Here is a 13,625-nt window from a genome sequence, read left to right as displayed (position 1 = left end):
TCTTCAGGAGGAATTTCTGTAGGCTCTCAGTGAAAGTGCATATAGGAGTCCTTGACTTACGACCTGAATTGAAACTGGACCTTCCATCGCTAAGCGATGCAGTTGTTAAGTGAGAAATGCCTGATTTTACAATCTTTTGCTGCAGTCATTCAGAGAATCACTACACAGGATGTAGGGAACTACATAGGGAACTACATAGTCATTAAATGAATCCAGCTGATTTTGCTTGATGGAAATCCTTGGGACGGTTGCAAATGGCTACCATGTAATCTTGGGATGCCGCAGTCATTGTAAATATTTGCTGATTGCCAAATGCTCTAATTTTGATCATGTGACGGCACAGTTGCTGCAATGGTCGGAACTGGGAGGACTGGTTGTAAGTAACTTTCTTCAGCACCACTGCAACTTCAAGTGGTCATCAAATAAATGGCCATAAACCGAGGACTAGCTGTAATTGTGAAAGGTGTACAGTGAAATAAGTTAAAATAAGAGCCACTTGTTAACTTCTTTGTTAACATTGGACAGTTATTCTTCCTTGAAAACCAAGCACAGACTTTTATTATACACTGGTTGGTTGCTTGCTTTTTTACCTGTTGTATACCACAAATGAGTGACATCAATAAAATTGGTGCTGGAAGCAGAGTGGAGGTTGAAATCATCTCTCTCAATTTCATTCTCCACCTAACTAAAAGGAAGAGAATGTTCCCTAATATTGTGAAAATGAATGTGTCACTTTCATGAAAATGAGATTTCAACATTACCCAGGTCAAAACGAAATGCAAACAATGCTTTTCTGCTCATAAACACTTTCAGCTTTCCCTTATCCTGTTATAGGCTGCTGAAGATTATTCTTTACTGTACTTTATACTTAAATATCTTTCTCTGCTTCTGGAACAAGCAGGCCAAAACACTGGAATGATATATTGTCATTACTGAGCTAATTCTAGCATTCAGGTCTTTCTGTTTGAAAGCCAAAATTCTCCCTCGATTCCGTTTATCGTGGCATGGAAATATAGTCATGCTATACTAACACTGACCACTAGGAGGCAATATGTGACTGCTTTCATCCTCTTTGGGGCCCTGTACACAGAGAAATAAAGACTATGTCATCCCTTCATGCATGAGGTTTTAGGTGACTTCCCCTACCCTTCAGAGTTTTATATGAAATTTTACAAGAAGCAGTCCCAAACAGTATTAAACTGGTCACATACTGCCTCTTGATTATGACTATAAATAGAAACACCACAGATATACATTATATAAAAATAGAGAAACTCCCCTTTCATGAGGGCATGATATGTGGTAACAGCGATATCTTTCTGGTTTGAGAGTTTAAGAAAAAAGAAGGTGGATTATACATACTATCTTAAAGATAATTTCTCTCTGTATAGTAAGCCTTCCTACAATACCACTGAGCACCAAGGCTTGGATCACTTTTAAAGCTAATAGCAATAGCACTTATATACCGCTTCACAGTGCTTTACTGGCCTCTCTAAGAGGTTTACAGGTCAGCCTATTGCCCCCAACAATCTGGGTCCTCATTTTACCAATCTCGGAAGGATGGAAGGCTGAGTCAACCTTGAGCCTGGTGAGATTTGAACTGCCAAATTGCAGGCAGCCGGCAGGCAGCAGAAGTAGCCTGCAGTACTGCATTCTAACCACTGCACCACCACAGCTCTATAATAGCTGTCTATATAGCTAAACTTTAGCTATATAATGCACTATATAGCTAAAGTTTAAGGGCCTGTGAGTTCCAAAGGTTTTGAATCCTATAGAACAGAGTTCCCCAACATTTCTGGCTTTACGGACTCGGAGGGGGGGGGGGAATAGGCCAGCAAGCGGGCGTGTATGTGGGCCTATCACTCATGCAAATGAAGTACCCGTGCCCATGCTCACCCACTGCTCATGCAAGTGAGGATGCACACGCAGTTGCAGACCATTTATGTGGCCTGGTGGCAATCCCCTCATGGTCTATGGCCCACAGGTTGGGATCCCTGCTATAGAAGGATCTGTGGCTATGTGTATCTGGTGAATTCCAAATAGGACAAAATGTTCATGCACTGCCTCCTGGTGGTCAATACAAGTAAAACCATACATGAAATGCACTGATGTTGATGTTGATGTTATCCATTCAGTCCTGTCCTATTCGTGGCGATTCTATGTGCCAGGTCTCTCCATATCTTCCAATCTTGCACTATTTCTTTGAGTTTTTCTATGCTCTGGCTAGTATCAGCTTTGATGGTACCCAGCCACCTTGTTCTTTGGCGGCCTAGTTTCCTTTTACTCATGCCCTTACACACAAGGCTTACTTGATTTCCATTCTGAATGGGAGCAGTGAAATTTTTTTATTGTTACAGTGTATGTCTCACTGGAGAAAGCAATTATGTTTGGAAGAGTTAGACATATACAGCTGTTTTGAGAGCTTAAGGGAAAAGGTGTACTGGCTGTACCATTCTAAAAATGAGCAATCTGTGTTATTTTGGGCTCAAGTAGCAGATATCACAGCTTGTTCCTGGTAAATAAGGAGAACTAAAAAATCAATGACACTGCAAATAATCTCAATAAATTGGGACAAGCAGATCACAGTGTTGCTGATTCACCTGGTTTCCTTTCTCTCTACCTGCAGAAGATGGGTACTCCCATTACTCCTTAACTGTCCATGGCTGTCGCATTGCTTTCCTGTATTGGCCGTTGCTGGAGAGTGCAAGACCCGTCAAGTTCCTCTGGAAACTGGAGCAGGTGAGAAGACGGCTGCTGGTATCTTGATGTCTCCATGTCCCTCTCTTTCTTGCTTGCACCAGGCTCACAGGAGTGTGCCCTTTTTTCTGGCCGCAGGTCTGTGATGATGAGTGGCACCATTATGCTCTGAACCTGGAGTTCCCCACCGTTACACTTTATGTAGATGGTGTCTCCTATGACCCTGCTCTGATCCATGACAATGGTCTCATCCACCCACCACGACGTGAATCTTCCCTTATGATTGGAGCATGTTGGTCTGGTAAGTAAGGTCCATTAATGGCAGAAATAAAAAGCGGCCAGAAGGAAAGAGAGATGTAAAGTAAAAAAACACTTCCAGGAAAGAAGCAAGTAAACAGAACCTTTTGCAAAAAGAAAAAGAAAACCATTATCAAACTTAAGTATATTTGTCCAGTTAACAGCATAAATTACACTATGAATAGCTTCACTAGGGATCAACACATCCGTTAGTTTTACATGAAGATGTGTCTATTGGGTGTTTTACTACAAAAACAATATAAATATTCCCAGAGCTGGAGTGGATAAAGGGATGGTGTTGGTTAGGTGTGCAAGTGGAGTTTTCTTTTCTTAAATCAAAGGAGGCTTAATTCTACCAGATAATGTAATGAAATGGTTTCAATAGTCATACGAGTACCGTATTTTCCGGCGTATAAGACGACTGGGCGTATAAGACGACCCCTGACTTTTCCTGTTAAAATATAGGGTTTGGGCTATACTCGCCGTATAAGACTGCCCCTCTTCCAACGCACACCAAATAAAAATTAAAAAACATCAACTGGCTCACCCACAATGTAAAAACAGCTGTGCTAGACCCAAAATGGCCCCTGAAACAAGCAGGAACCTCACACAGCCACAAAAAGCCCCCAAAAAAACTACTTTCACACTTTACACACACACAACACAACACAACACAACACAACACAACACAACACCACAACTGGCTCACCCACAATGTAAAAGCAGCTGTGCTAGACCCAAAATGGCCCCTGAAACAAGCAGGAACCTCACACAGCCACAAAAAGCCCAAAAAACCAACTTTCACACTTTACACACACAAAATTCTACATACAGCTTTGTGAGATTTTGTGTGTTTGTGTAGTTAGAGTGAAACACTACAGAAACACACTAAATCTCAGAAAGCTGCACAAATATTACTTTATTTTATTTTATTTTATTTTTATTTTTATATGAAAGCTAAATTTAAAACTTCCTAAGCTTTAAATGGCTAGGTCTAAAAAAGAAGAACTAAAAAAAACCCCAATTGACTATTTTTTTTAAAGCTCCCAAAGGGGAAAAAAACTTACCCAATAGAACAGGGATCTCCAACCTTGGCAACTTTAAGACTTGTAGACTTCAACTCCCAGAATTCCTCAGCCAGCTTTGTTTTGCTGGCTGAGGAATTCTGGGAGTTGAAGTCCACAACTCCTGCCTGCATGATTGCAGGCAGGGAGTGGCTTGCTGATGGAATGGATTCAGGCAAGCGAAGCAAGGCAAAGCAGCTAAGGTAAGCAAGCTGGAGGGGGAAAACTTTTCCTTTTACAGGGCTCTGGGCTCTGGCGATCCCAGCTGAGTTGCCTGATTAGCAGGCAACGCAGCTGGGATCGTCAGAGCTTGGATCGATGGCTCTGGCGATCCCAGCTGCGTTGCCTGATCGGCAGGCAACTCAGCTGGGATCGTCAGAGCTTGCAGAGCCACGTAAAAAGAAAAAAGTTTTTTCCTTTAACATGGCTCTGGCATCCCAGCTGAGTTGCCTGATTAGCAAGCAAAGCTGGGATCGTCAGAGCTTCGATCGCCAGAGCCATTTAAGGCTCGTCAGAGTCTTTTGGTTACAGGAGCCTGGTTACAGGAGAACGACACCCGGCGTATAAGACGACCCCCGACTTTTGAGAAGATTTTCATGTGTTAAAAAGTCGTCTTATACGCCGGAAAATACGGTATTATTCAAGCCCAAGCCCATAAAATACTGTAATTGGCTGACCACAGTTTAGATTAATTCCAGACAGAAAGTTTGTTTTAGTCAATTTAGTGACGTATCTGGCTGTAAAGGAATGGAAACAATCAGTATTGTGTTTTCGTAGCCAAAAACGTTTCAGCTTTCCAAAACCCTAGCTTGGAAGTAGAAAGCTCTGGAAAGATTTTGTGGCCTCTCCCCACTAACCCCTCACATATTCACACCATGTAGTTGTGCCTCTGAATAATTTTAGTGTTTAGAAGCAGCAAGCTCATTTCTCAGATCTCAAGTGTTTAACGTTAGCTTTTGATTTAGTAATATACTAAGCCTTCCTTGGTCACAGACAACCCTTACAGGATGACTCTCATTCAGTGTTTTGATTTTGTTTTTCCTTGTGCAGAGGAGAGAAACAAGGAAAAAATAAAAGGGAATGAGAACTCCACTGATTTGGGACAAGGTACACGACATTCCTTGTGCCACCAAGCATGGCTCTCATCATTGTTCATGCATGAGATTTCCCTTCCCCACAATCTTTTCCTTCCCTTCACATCTGGGAAGAAAGTCTTGGCACCATGATAACCTAGCAGTGTAGCAGCTTCTGGATAGGATGGTGGTTTTGCAGCTTGTGAGAGGGACTGAAGCCGAGACAGAACACAGTTAAAATTTTCACCGAATCTGAGCTATGGTTGGTGTTAAGAGGTGGGATATCTTTGGGGAACCGATTCTTCTCTGAAAGCACCAAGAGAAAACTGGCTCTGCACAATATGCCACCCTCCATCTTCTATGGGGCAGTTGCTCTGCTTCTCATCTGGCTGCATATCCAAGACTCTTTCCCTCTCCCTTGCTGTTGCTCTTCCCATGCTTCCTCCTTTTCTCTTCTCTTTTCTCCTGTCTCTTCACCTGTCTCTCACACCACCCCTCCTCCTGTATCCTCCTTTAGGAGACTCTCTGCCGATTCATCACTTCTTCCATGGTTATCTGGCTGGCTTCACTATTCGCCCTGGCAGCCTTGAGAGCCGGGAGGTGATAGAGTGTCTCTATGCCTGTCGTGAAGGGCTGGACTACAGCGACTTTGACAGCCTTGGCAAAGGGATGAAGGTATACCTTCCCCTGCCTTCTGGTGGCATGATCTTCCTTCCTGCCCTGTTAGCACCTTGGCTTGGCTTCCCGGATCGTGCCTGCTCCTGCCCACCGGAGAGTCTCCTCATGTCTCTTGATGGCAGCCCTTAATACTTCCAGCAAAGCTGCCTCACAGCCACCTTTCTCTTCTCCCCACAGGTGCATGTCAACCCCTCTCAGTCCCTTCTTATTTTGGAGGGGGATGATGTGGAAACTTTCAACCGGGCAATTCAGCATGTGGCCTATATGAATTCCCTGCGCTTTGCTACTCCTGGAGTCCGGCCTCTCAAACTGACCACCGCTGTCAAGTAAGTAGGATCACTGAAGCTATGCAACAGCCTCCCGGCAGCTGTAACTCTTGTTTATATTCCGGAGCCAGTGCTATTCTGTCACCCCAATTGTCAGTTTACTTCTTTGCTTTTGGTGTGCATGTGCTTTAAAGAGGCAACTGAGGCTTTTTAGGGTAAGGAAAGGGCGGGGATGTAGGGGGAAAAGATGGAGGCAAAGGGAAAACACATCTTTTGGTAATGGTTTCTTTATGGAAGGTGGAAAAATTATGTAGTGGAAGGAGAAATCATGTGAGGTTCACAGTCTTTCACAACTGATTATTTGTTCTTAGAACATCATCTGTGAAAAATGTGAGCTATGTATTTTCCCAACTTTAGGTACATGTTAGTGATATGCCAGGATAATGAGATACTGGAAATCAGTTTGTTTTCAGTCCGAAGCCTCTGGAGAACTGAGCAGGGGATCAGATGATGGGACTTAGCCCTCTCTCTTTGTCTTATTTTCTTGAAGGTTGGTAAGATTTGAATTGGGAAAATAAGGAGGTAAAAAGATGGGGGCCTAACTCCTAACCCTAAAACTGTTGTTTTGAACAACCACTTGGAGCTAAAAGATGACAGTTAAAGCTCTAAATTTAGCTGTTGGTTTTATGGAACAAATGAGAATGAAACCAAGAATGTGTTTATGTGTGTTTCCTTATCTGCATTGTATTTGCTCCTGATTATTTTATTTATATTTATTTATTTATTTGATTTTTATCCTGTCTTTGTTTTGCTCTATGCTCTTTGCTTAAGGATTTATATGTCTAGTAATAGGTTGAACTCAGAGTGACTGACTGGCCCAAAGTCACCCCAAAGTCACCCAGATGGCTTTCATGCCTAAGGAAGAACAAGCCTCCTGAGTTCAAACTGGCTCTCTTGATTAGAAATGCAAAAAGGCTTTCAGGTGAAAGTATTGAATTTACACTGAACAAGCAGAGGATAAGACAGACTAATAAAAATCTTCTCCTTCTCCTCTGACTGATAGCTCCAGCTCTTATACAAATAATCTAAACAGAACAGCAGAACTATTTTTCTACTGGAGAAGAATATGCAATGGTACCACAAACACAATTGGGTGATTCTTTTTGTCTGCCAGAGAGAATGCGCAGCAGCTAATGGTAATTGCCCTAGGAGTGAGCAGGACATTCTAGTCTCAGTCATTGGCCAGGGAGCCAAGATTCTGTTGCTAAACTGTCAGTGAAAATCACCAGCTCAGAACGATTAACCCAGACCAAAGTAGATATAAATGCCTATTTATGTATAATCACTTCATTTTACATTCCAGAAATCCTGATCTGCTTAGTTTATAAGCCATCTGTATACAAAAATTGTTTAAAAAGCAGGGCGAAAGCAAATATATAATTAAATAAGTCAGAAGCTTCAGCAGGCCAAACTGTGTGATCGACCTATTTGTGATAGCTGTCCCTTTGTTTTTAGGCTGCTGTCTTTCTCTGTTTTTATCTTTTAAAATGAATTTCTTTTTTATTTAATTTTTGTCAATGTTAAGTGCTGTCAACTGCCAAGGAGTATGCCAAGGCTGGGATACACTGCAGACTTCCTTTTAAAATAAACAGCCATGCACCCAATTTAGATCGCATGCACCTTGGCAGAGAACGAGGCAAGGAAGACCTCATGGATTTTTTCTTATCCTCTTAGGTGCTTTAGTGAAGAATCGTGTGTCTCTATACCAGATGTGGAAGGCTACGTGGTTGTGCTTCAGCCAGATGCTCCACAGATCTCACTGCGTGGCAGTTCCCACTTTGCCCGGCCTGCTTCTGACTTTGAAGATGCGGAGGGAGTCCTCCTTTTTCCCGACCTCCAGATTTCTTGCTCCATTTCGCACCAGGTGGAGGCCAAGAAAGATGAGAGCTGGCATGGCACAGGTCAGTTGAGGGACACGTCTTCTGACACAGATGCTGTGGGACACGGCAGGGCAAAGAAGAGCCAGGCATTGGAAAGAGAAAACAATTTTGCTGAAAGACCCCAAACTGTTGGTGGCTTTGGAGGGTCCTAGGAGTGTAGCAGTGCTAATAAGTAGCATCAATGCTATGGAACGAGTTGGAAGAAATGTTTTTGCTTTGGATGATGTTTTACTTAAAACAAACCTAGCAGAAGTTTAGCATAGGTATTTGAGGGCTAAACACTGTACAGTTGAAAATTGGCCCACCAAATGTTAATGGTTTGATCATGAAGGTTTTCAGAACCCCAAGATATAGCTGGGGGATGATGACGTTTTTGGAATGCTTGTGATTAATTTAGTGTAATAGTGGTTTGTCTAATAAATCATAGTTAACCAAACAGTAGTTTAATGAAATATATAAACTAAACCTAGCCTTTCCTTTCCTCTCAGAGAAGAAAGACGGATGGAAGCAAAAAATAGCAAAAGGTTATAAAGCACAATGAACTTATTGTTAAGTTTACCAACAGCAGAAGGAAAGGGAGGAGAGAGCCACAAGGCAAGATTATGCAAGATATGAAATTAATACGTGCTTAAATTAAGAAACATAGAGATAAGATAGGGGGAGCAGCAAAGAGAACACAGCAACAATAGGAAACCTTTTGAGTGATCCCATCATATTAGAAAGAAGTATGTTTTACTGTAAAAGTTTTAAACTGATATATAGATATGTTCATTGTTAGCCAGACTTCCCAAAACATGTAAGAGTGCTTACTGTTTATATAGTGCATTTTACAAGTGTTATGACAGTGATCCTTACAATATGATGATGACCATATAAAGAGAAAATTAAACTTTTGAAACAATGGCTTGCATAAAACCAGCCATTGTTTGCCTGCAGTGGTTTCATTAATTCTATTATCTTGGTGAGTTCAGAAGTGGAACATTTTCCTCATTCTGCTTGCAAAACTGCAGGAAAGCAGCTAATTATTGTCTTGAAATTAAACATTGTGTTCTCATTAGAGCCATTATTTTGATATTCAAAATAATTTATCTTGCCCAAAATATGATTTGCCTGGGCTTCCGGTGCAAATTCTACACACCTCAGCTTTTTATAAAGTTAATGATTTTTTCTCTTCATACAACAATTACATATTTTATTTTCTTTCTTAATATTTTTTCTTCCTGGCAGTGGCAGATACACGAATGTCAGATGAGATTGTTCACAACCTTGATGGTTGTGAGATCTCCCTGATTGGAGAAGAACTGGATCCTGAACGAGAATATCTTGTCTTGGACGGAGCATCCCTCCAGCAGCGAGGTCTGGAGCTCATGAATACTTCAGCCTATCTCACTGTCACAGGTATGAATGCATCACCTGAATAGTTCTCTTTCTTCTGGCATTATTCATCTCCTTTGTGTCAACATCCTGAAATGCTCAAAGTCCCTAAAGAAACTAAAACTCTTGTTCTGTCAACCAGCAACTGTTACATATACATGGTCAAACTAGCAGAAATAGTAGCACATCCTTGTTTTAAAGTCATATATGTCCTAATCTTCTAGACCAGTGTTTCTCAGTTTTGGCATATTTAAGATGTTTGGACTTCAACTTCCAGAATTCCCCAGCCAGCATGCCTCCCAAGAACATGTAGACTGAAAATTCTGGGAATTGAAATCCACACATCTTAAAGTTGTCAAGGTTCAGAAACTCTGATCTAGACAAAGCGATATTATATAATATATTGTATCATGTCACATTTCATATTTTACACTTTATTATAGTACACATTACAAATGTTAATGCAAATAAATTATATTGATGTGGTATGTGTAAAACATCTCTCTCTCTCTAGTCTTATTTTTTCCTTAGCTTAGCTCCAGTACAATAATGGTTTGGAAACAAACTATTAAGAGAAATTCCATTTTAGGGTGGTAGGCAATGGGAAAGAGGTAACCAAATCCATTATATTCCAAATACTACCCCAACTACCCTTTATTTTGTTTGGATAGTTATCTGCTAGTCTCTGCTCAGACATTGGCAATGGCAGAGAGAGGACCTTTGGCCCTGTATGTATAATTCACATGACTGAGAATGTCAAATGGGGGAACAGTTCTGCCTTGACAGTCAGAGAGCTCCAATGCTAGAGGCTTCACTGTTCTCAAAGCTCTACTAACAGAGGAGTATAAGAGGGAAGTTTTCAACTTCTTATTCTTCTCCTTGAGGCATTCGGATTTCTTCCTAAGTGCCATATGCATTGCAGACCATATTAGGCATTCTGTGGAGCAACTGGTGAAAAGTTTATTATTAATGCACTCCTGATGCTGATTGTGTTCTGCTAGAAATAATTAAAAAGAGCCGTAGCTGGTGGGCACCCCCATTTCTCTTCACCTTTATAGACCAGACTGGTTATATGCCAAGAGACTGGGGAATGGCAATTATTGTACCAATCTCTAAAAAGGGCAATAAAAATGACTCATGTAACCAAAGGCCCATAAGTCTATTGAGTGTTGTTAGCAAGTTATATGCTGAGCACCTAACCTACAAACCTGGATAATCTCAGAGGGCATAATTGAAGGCAGGCTGGATTCAGAGAGGGGAGGTGAACAATTGATCATATTTTGATGTTTTATCACTGTGTACAAAAATAAACATCTAAAAAGAAATCTTCCTTTTTCGGGGCTTTTTTCAACTTTAAAAAGACTTTGACTCAATATCCAGAAATACCCTCTGGGAAAAATTAAAAAGTACCATTAGACGTCTCCTCTACCTCACACAAATTTATGCCCCAATTCGTTGTTAAAAGTGAGGTGTATCCCCCGAGGGACTTTATTTGGTTCAGTAAGTTTAAAAAAAGGAGTCATCAGGGATGCATTTTGGCCCCTTCCCTTTTCAATCTCTACATTAATTCCTTGACTGATCTTTCGCATAACCCAGGCTGCCATCCTCCCAATTTAGCACAACACAAAATCCCAATACTTCTTTAGGCGGATGCTGTTGCTATTATCTTGGTCCAACCCCAACTGGACTGAAGAGAGCTCTTGCAGCAACATGATGATTTTGTACTGCAGACAAAATAATCTAGTCCTCCATTTTGACAAATCAAAACCCCTTTTTTTCAATGCAGTATCTCTTTCTCTGTGTTTCTCCAGGTGGCCAATTACGGTTGCTTTGCTTATTGGCTTGTCTATAAGACTGATTTCTGAGCTGGCACCCATGCCTGCAGGGCTTTTTCTCTCTTTATCCCACGTCTCTTCCAGGTTCTTTTCAGTTTCCTGAGTGGAAGTTTTTCCAGTTGCTTCCCTAACACTAAATTGCCTCCCACTGCCCATACAGCACCTAAAAGTCACAATTAACTCAAAACAGTAATAAAATCGGTCTTGGGGAGAAATGGAGCACTGAGGAGGGAAAACCACTAGAACAGTGATGGCTAACCTTTTCCAGACCGAGTGCCCAAAATGCACGTGTGAAGCCCCAAAATGCAATACACATGCAGCCCCTGCATATGCACCTGGCCCCTGCATATGCAGACCCCCCCACACACATGCCCCGCCCCCGATGATCACCTGGCTGGTGGGAGGCACACGCACATGCATGGTGGAGCTGAACTGGGGCGATGGCTCATGTGCCCACAGAGAAGGCGCTGCGTGTCACCTGTTGCATGCGTGCTATAGGCTCACCATCACGGCACTAGAAGGACGAGTTTGGGTGGCCTCATGTGCAGCTTGTGATAAAGTTAAGTGATGGGTTAAAAAATAGTTGTAAATTGGCTGCATAGATCATTTCCTGCTGCAGGATTCTAGATGCTAGTGAGATAAACAGTCTAGATTTTTCTGTCCTGGGAAATATGAACAGAGGAGGGAATGAAAAAGCAGTGGCAAAGTAAAGGTTAAGTAGCCAATTTCCTGTTTTTTTCCATTATGTCTTTCATAGTATTTCACACCAGGCATTTTCTTTATTTGTAAATTAAATTTAGTTAGCCTTCTAATCTCCTCCCCTCCCCTCCCTTCCCTTCCCCTCCCTTTCCCTCCCTCCCCCTCCCCCTCCTCTTCCCATCCCATCCCATCCCATCCCATCCCTAGGCAGTTTATAAATTTAATATAAAGTAAAATATAATAACATCTCATGAAACACAGAGCAGAAAAACAGCCAATTCTGAACATGGTCCACTTGCCATCCTTTTTCACACCTGAGTCTTGATGTTCTTTTCCCACATCTAGGGGTGGAGAGCATAGCTGTGTATGAAGAAATCCTTCACCAGATCTCCTATTGCATCCGCCGTGGAGCAGCCCTTTATGAAAGAAAGTTTCGTCTTTCTTGCACTGAGATGAATGGGCGTTACTCCAGCAATGAGTTCACTGTTGAGGTAAGTTTCACAAGAGAGTATGTGACACTCAGAAGTCATGAATAACTGAAGTAGAGCCAGTTGGATATAAAGTAATTTGAACCTAGTTAATTTCTCTCTGCAGGTGAATGTCCTCCACAATATGAATCGAGGCGCTCATCCCAACCACATTATGAGTGGCCAGCAGTTCACACATCGAGGCCACCATCTGCCTCCAGAGCTCTCTGGGCACAGTCTGGCTAATGTTCATCGTAATTCCAGTATGTACATGTTTTTTTTTTTTTTATTGAAAAAGTTTTCAAATACAAATTTTTCCCCCTTTTTCCCCCCCCTCTCCCTCCCCCTCCCTAACCCCCCCTCCCCACCCATCCCCCCCTGTGACTTCTTCGTAACAAAAAAAACCCCTAATTCATAACAGATTACTTACTCCCTCCTCAAAATACTGACCTTTACTTACTAAAAATATTATAAATATCATAACATCCCCCTTTATCCATACGTTTCAGAAAAGAAGAGAACAAAAAAAAAAAAAAAAACATTATACTATAACTATTATAAAATAACTTCTAATTTAACATAATAGTGTTTTATATCTATATATTATTACAACAATTCAAAACCACCTTCCACTTTAAAACTATACGATAAATCCTACTTTAATATTTAATCTTCTATATATATTACTATAACATTTCAAAGCGGCCTCCCCTTAAAATCTAATTTAACATTTATTCCACTCTATCCATTTCCTCCACTCCCCTAAATATATCACTTAAAAATCCCTTTTCTTAAACTAATCAGTCTGTAGTTAGCTTATTCACCCACTGTCCTGCAAATTTACCATACACAACAATTCTTAATATCTTTAATTCACTGCCCACACTACTTAAATATATATATATATATATTCCATTATATCTAAATAAAAAAAAAGAAAAGACAATAACTTTAAATTTATAGTCCATATAATATCTTCTTTGAGGTCTTTCCACTGGATTGTTAAAACCAACATCCATAATAGGGTAACATAGCTTACTGATGCAACAGTTTATTCAAGATCTTCAATCATATCTGCCCCCATCAGTAATAAATATCTTCTTATATGTATAAAAGTAAAAACAACCACCCGAGTGACATTATAATTATATTCCATATAATAATAATTGTGGGTTTCATCAGGATTATTGATTTCCATCATCGTAGTGGGTAACAACCGGATCTTCTGCATGCCC

At 41.0% G+C, this 13,625-nt stretch overlaps 1 protein-coding gene across 2 annotated transcripts in view; it reads left to right on the top strand.

The window, feature by feature from the left end:
- CLSTN3 (calsyntenin 3) overlaps positions 1–13,625 on the top strand; it is a 39,444-nt gene that overhangs the window by 22,020 nt on the left and 3,799 nt on the right. The window contains exons 8-16 of one of the 2 annotated variants that reach the window (XM_070938410.1): positions 2,627–2,739; positions 2,836–2,998; positions 5,109–5,165; positions 5,649–5,806; positions 5,987–6,135; positions 7,810–8,036; positions 9,243–9,413; positions 12,269–12,414; positions 12,518–12,653. In XM_070938410.1, coding sequence (XP_070794511.1) covers positions 2,627–2,739; positions 2,836–2,998; positions 5,109–5,165; positions 5,649–5,806; positions 5,987–6,135; positions 7,810–8,036; positions 9,243–9,413; positions 12,269–12,414; positions 12,518–12,653 — 1,320 coding nt within the window. The remainder of the gene's footprint in view (positions 1–2,626; positions 2,740–2,835; positions 2,999–5,108; positions 5,166–5,648; positions 5,807–5,986; positions 6,136–7,809; positions 8,037–9,242; positions 9,414–12,268; positions 12,415–12,517; positions 12,654–13,625) is intronic. The other variant, XM_070938411.1, reaches the window with a different exon arrangement.

The sequence above is a fragment of the Pituophis catenifer genome, unplaced genomic scaffold (assembly GCF_029215685.1).
Source record: "Pituophis catenifer annectens isolate HBS135680 unplaced genomic scaffold, rPitCat1.0.hap2 SCAF_2, whole genome shotgun sequence".
NCBI classification, from domain to species: domain Eukaryota; kingdom Metazoa; phylum Chordata; class Lepidosauria; order Squamata; family Colubridae; genus Pituophis; species Pituophis catenifer.
The sequence above is the reverse complement of the archived record's forward strand: the minus strand, read 5'-3'. Positions and strand labels throughout refer to the sequence as shown.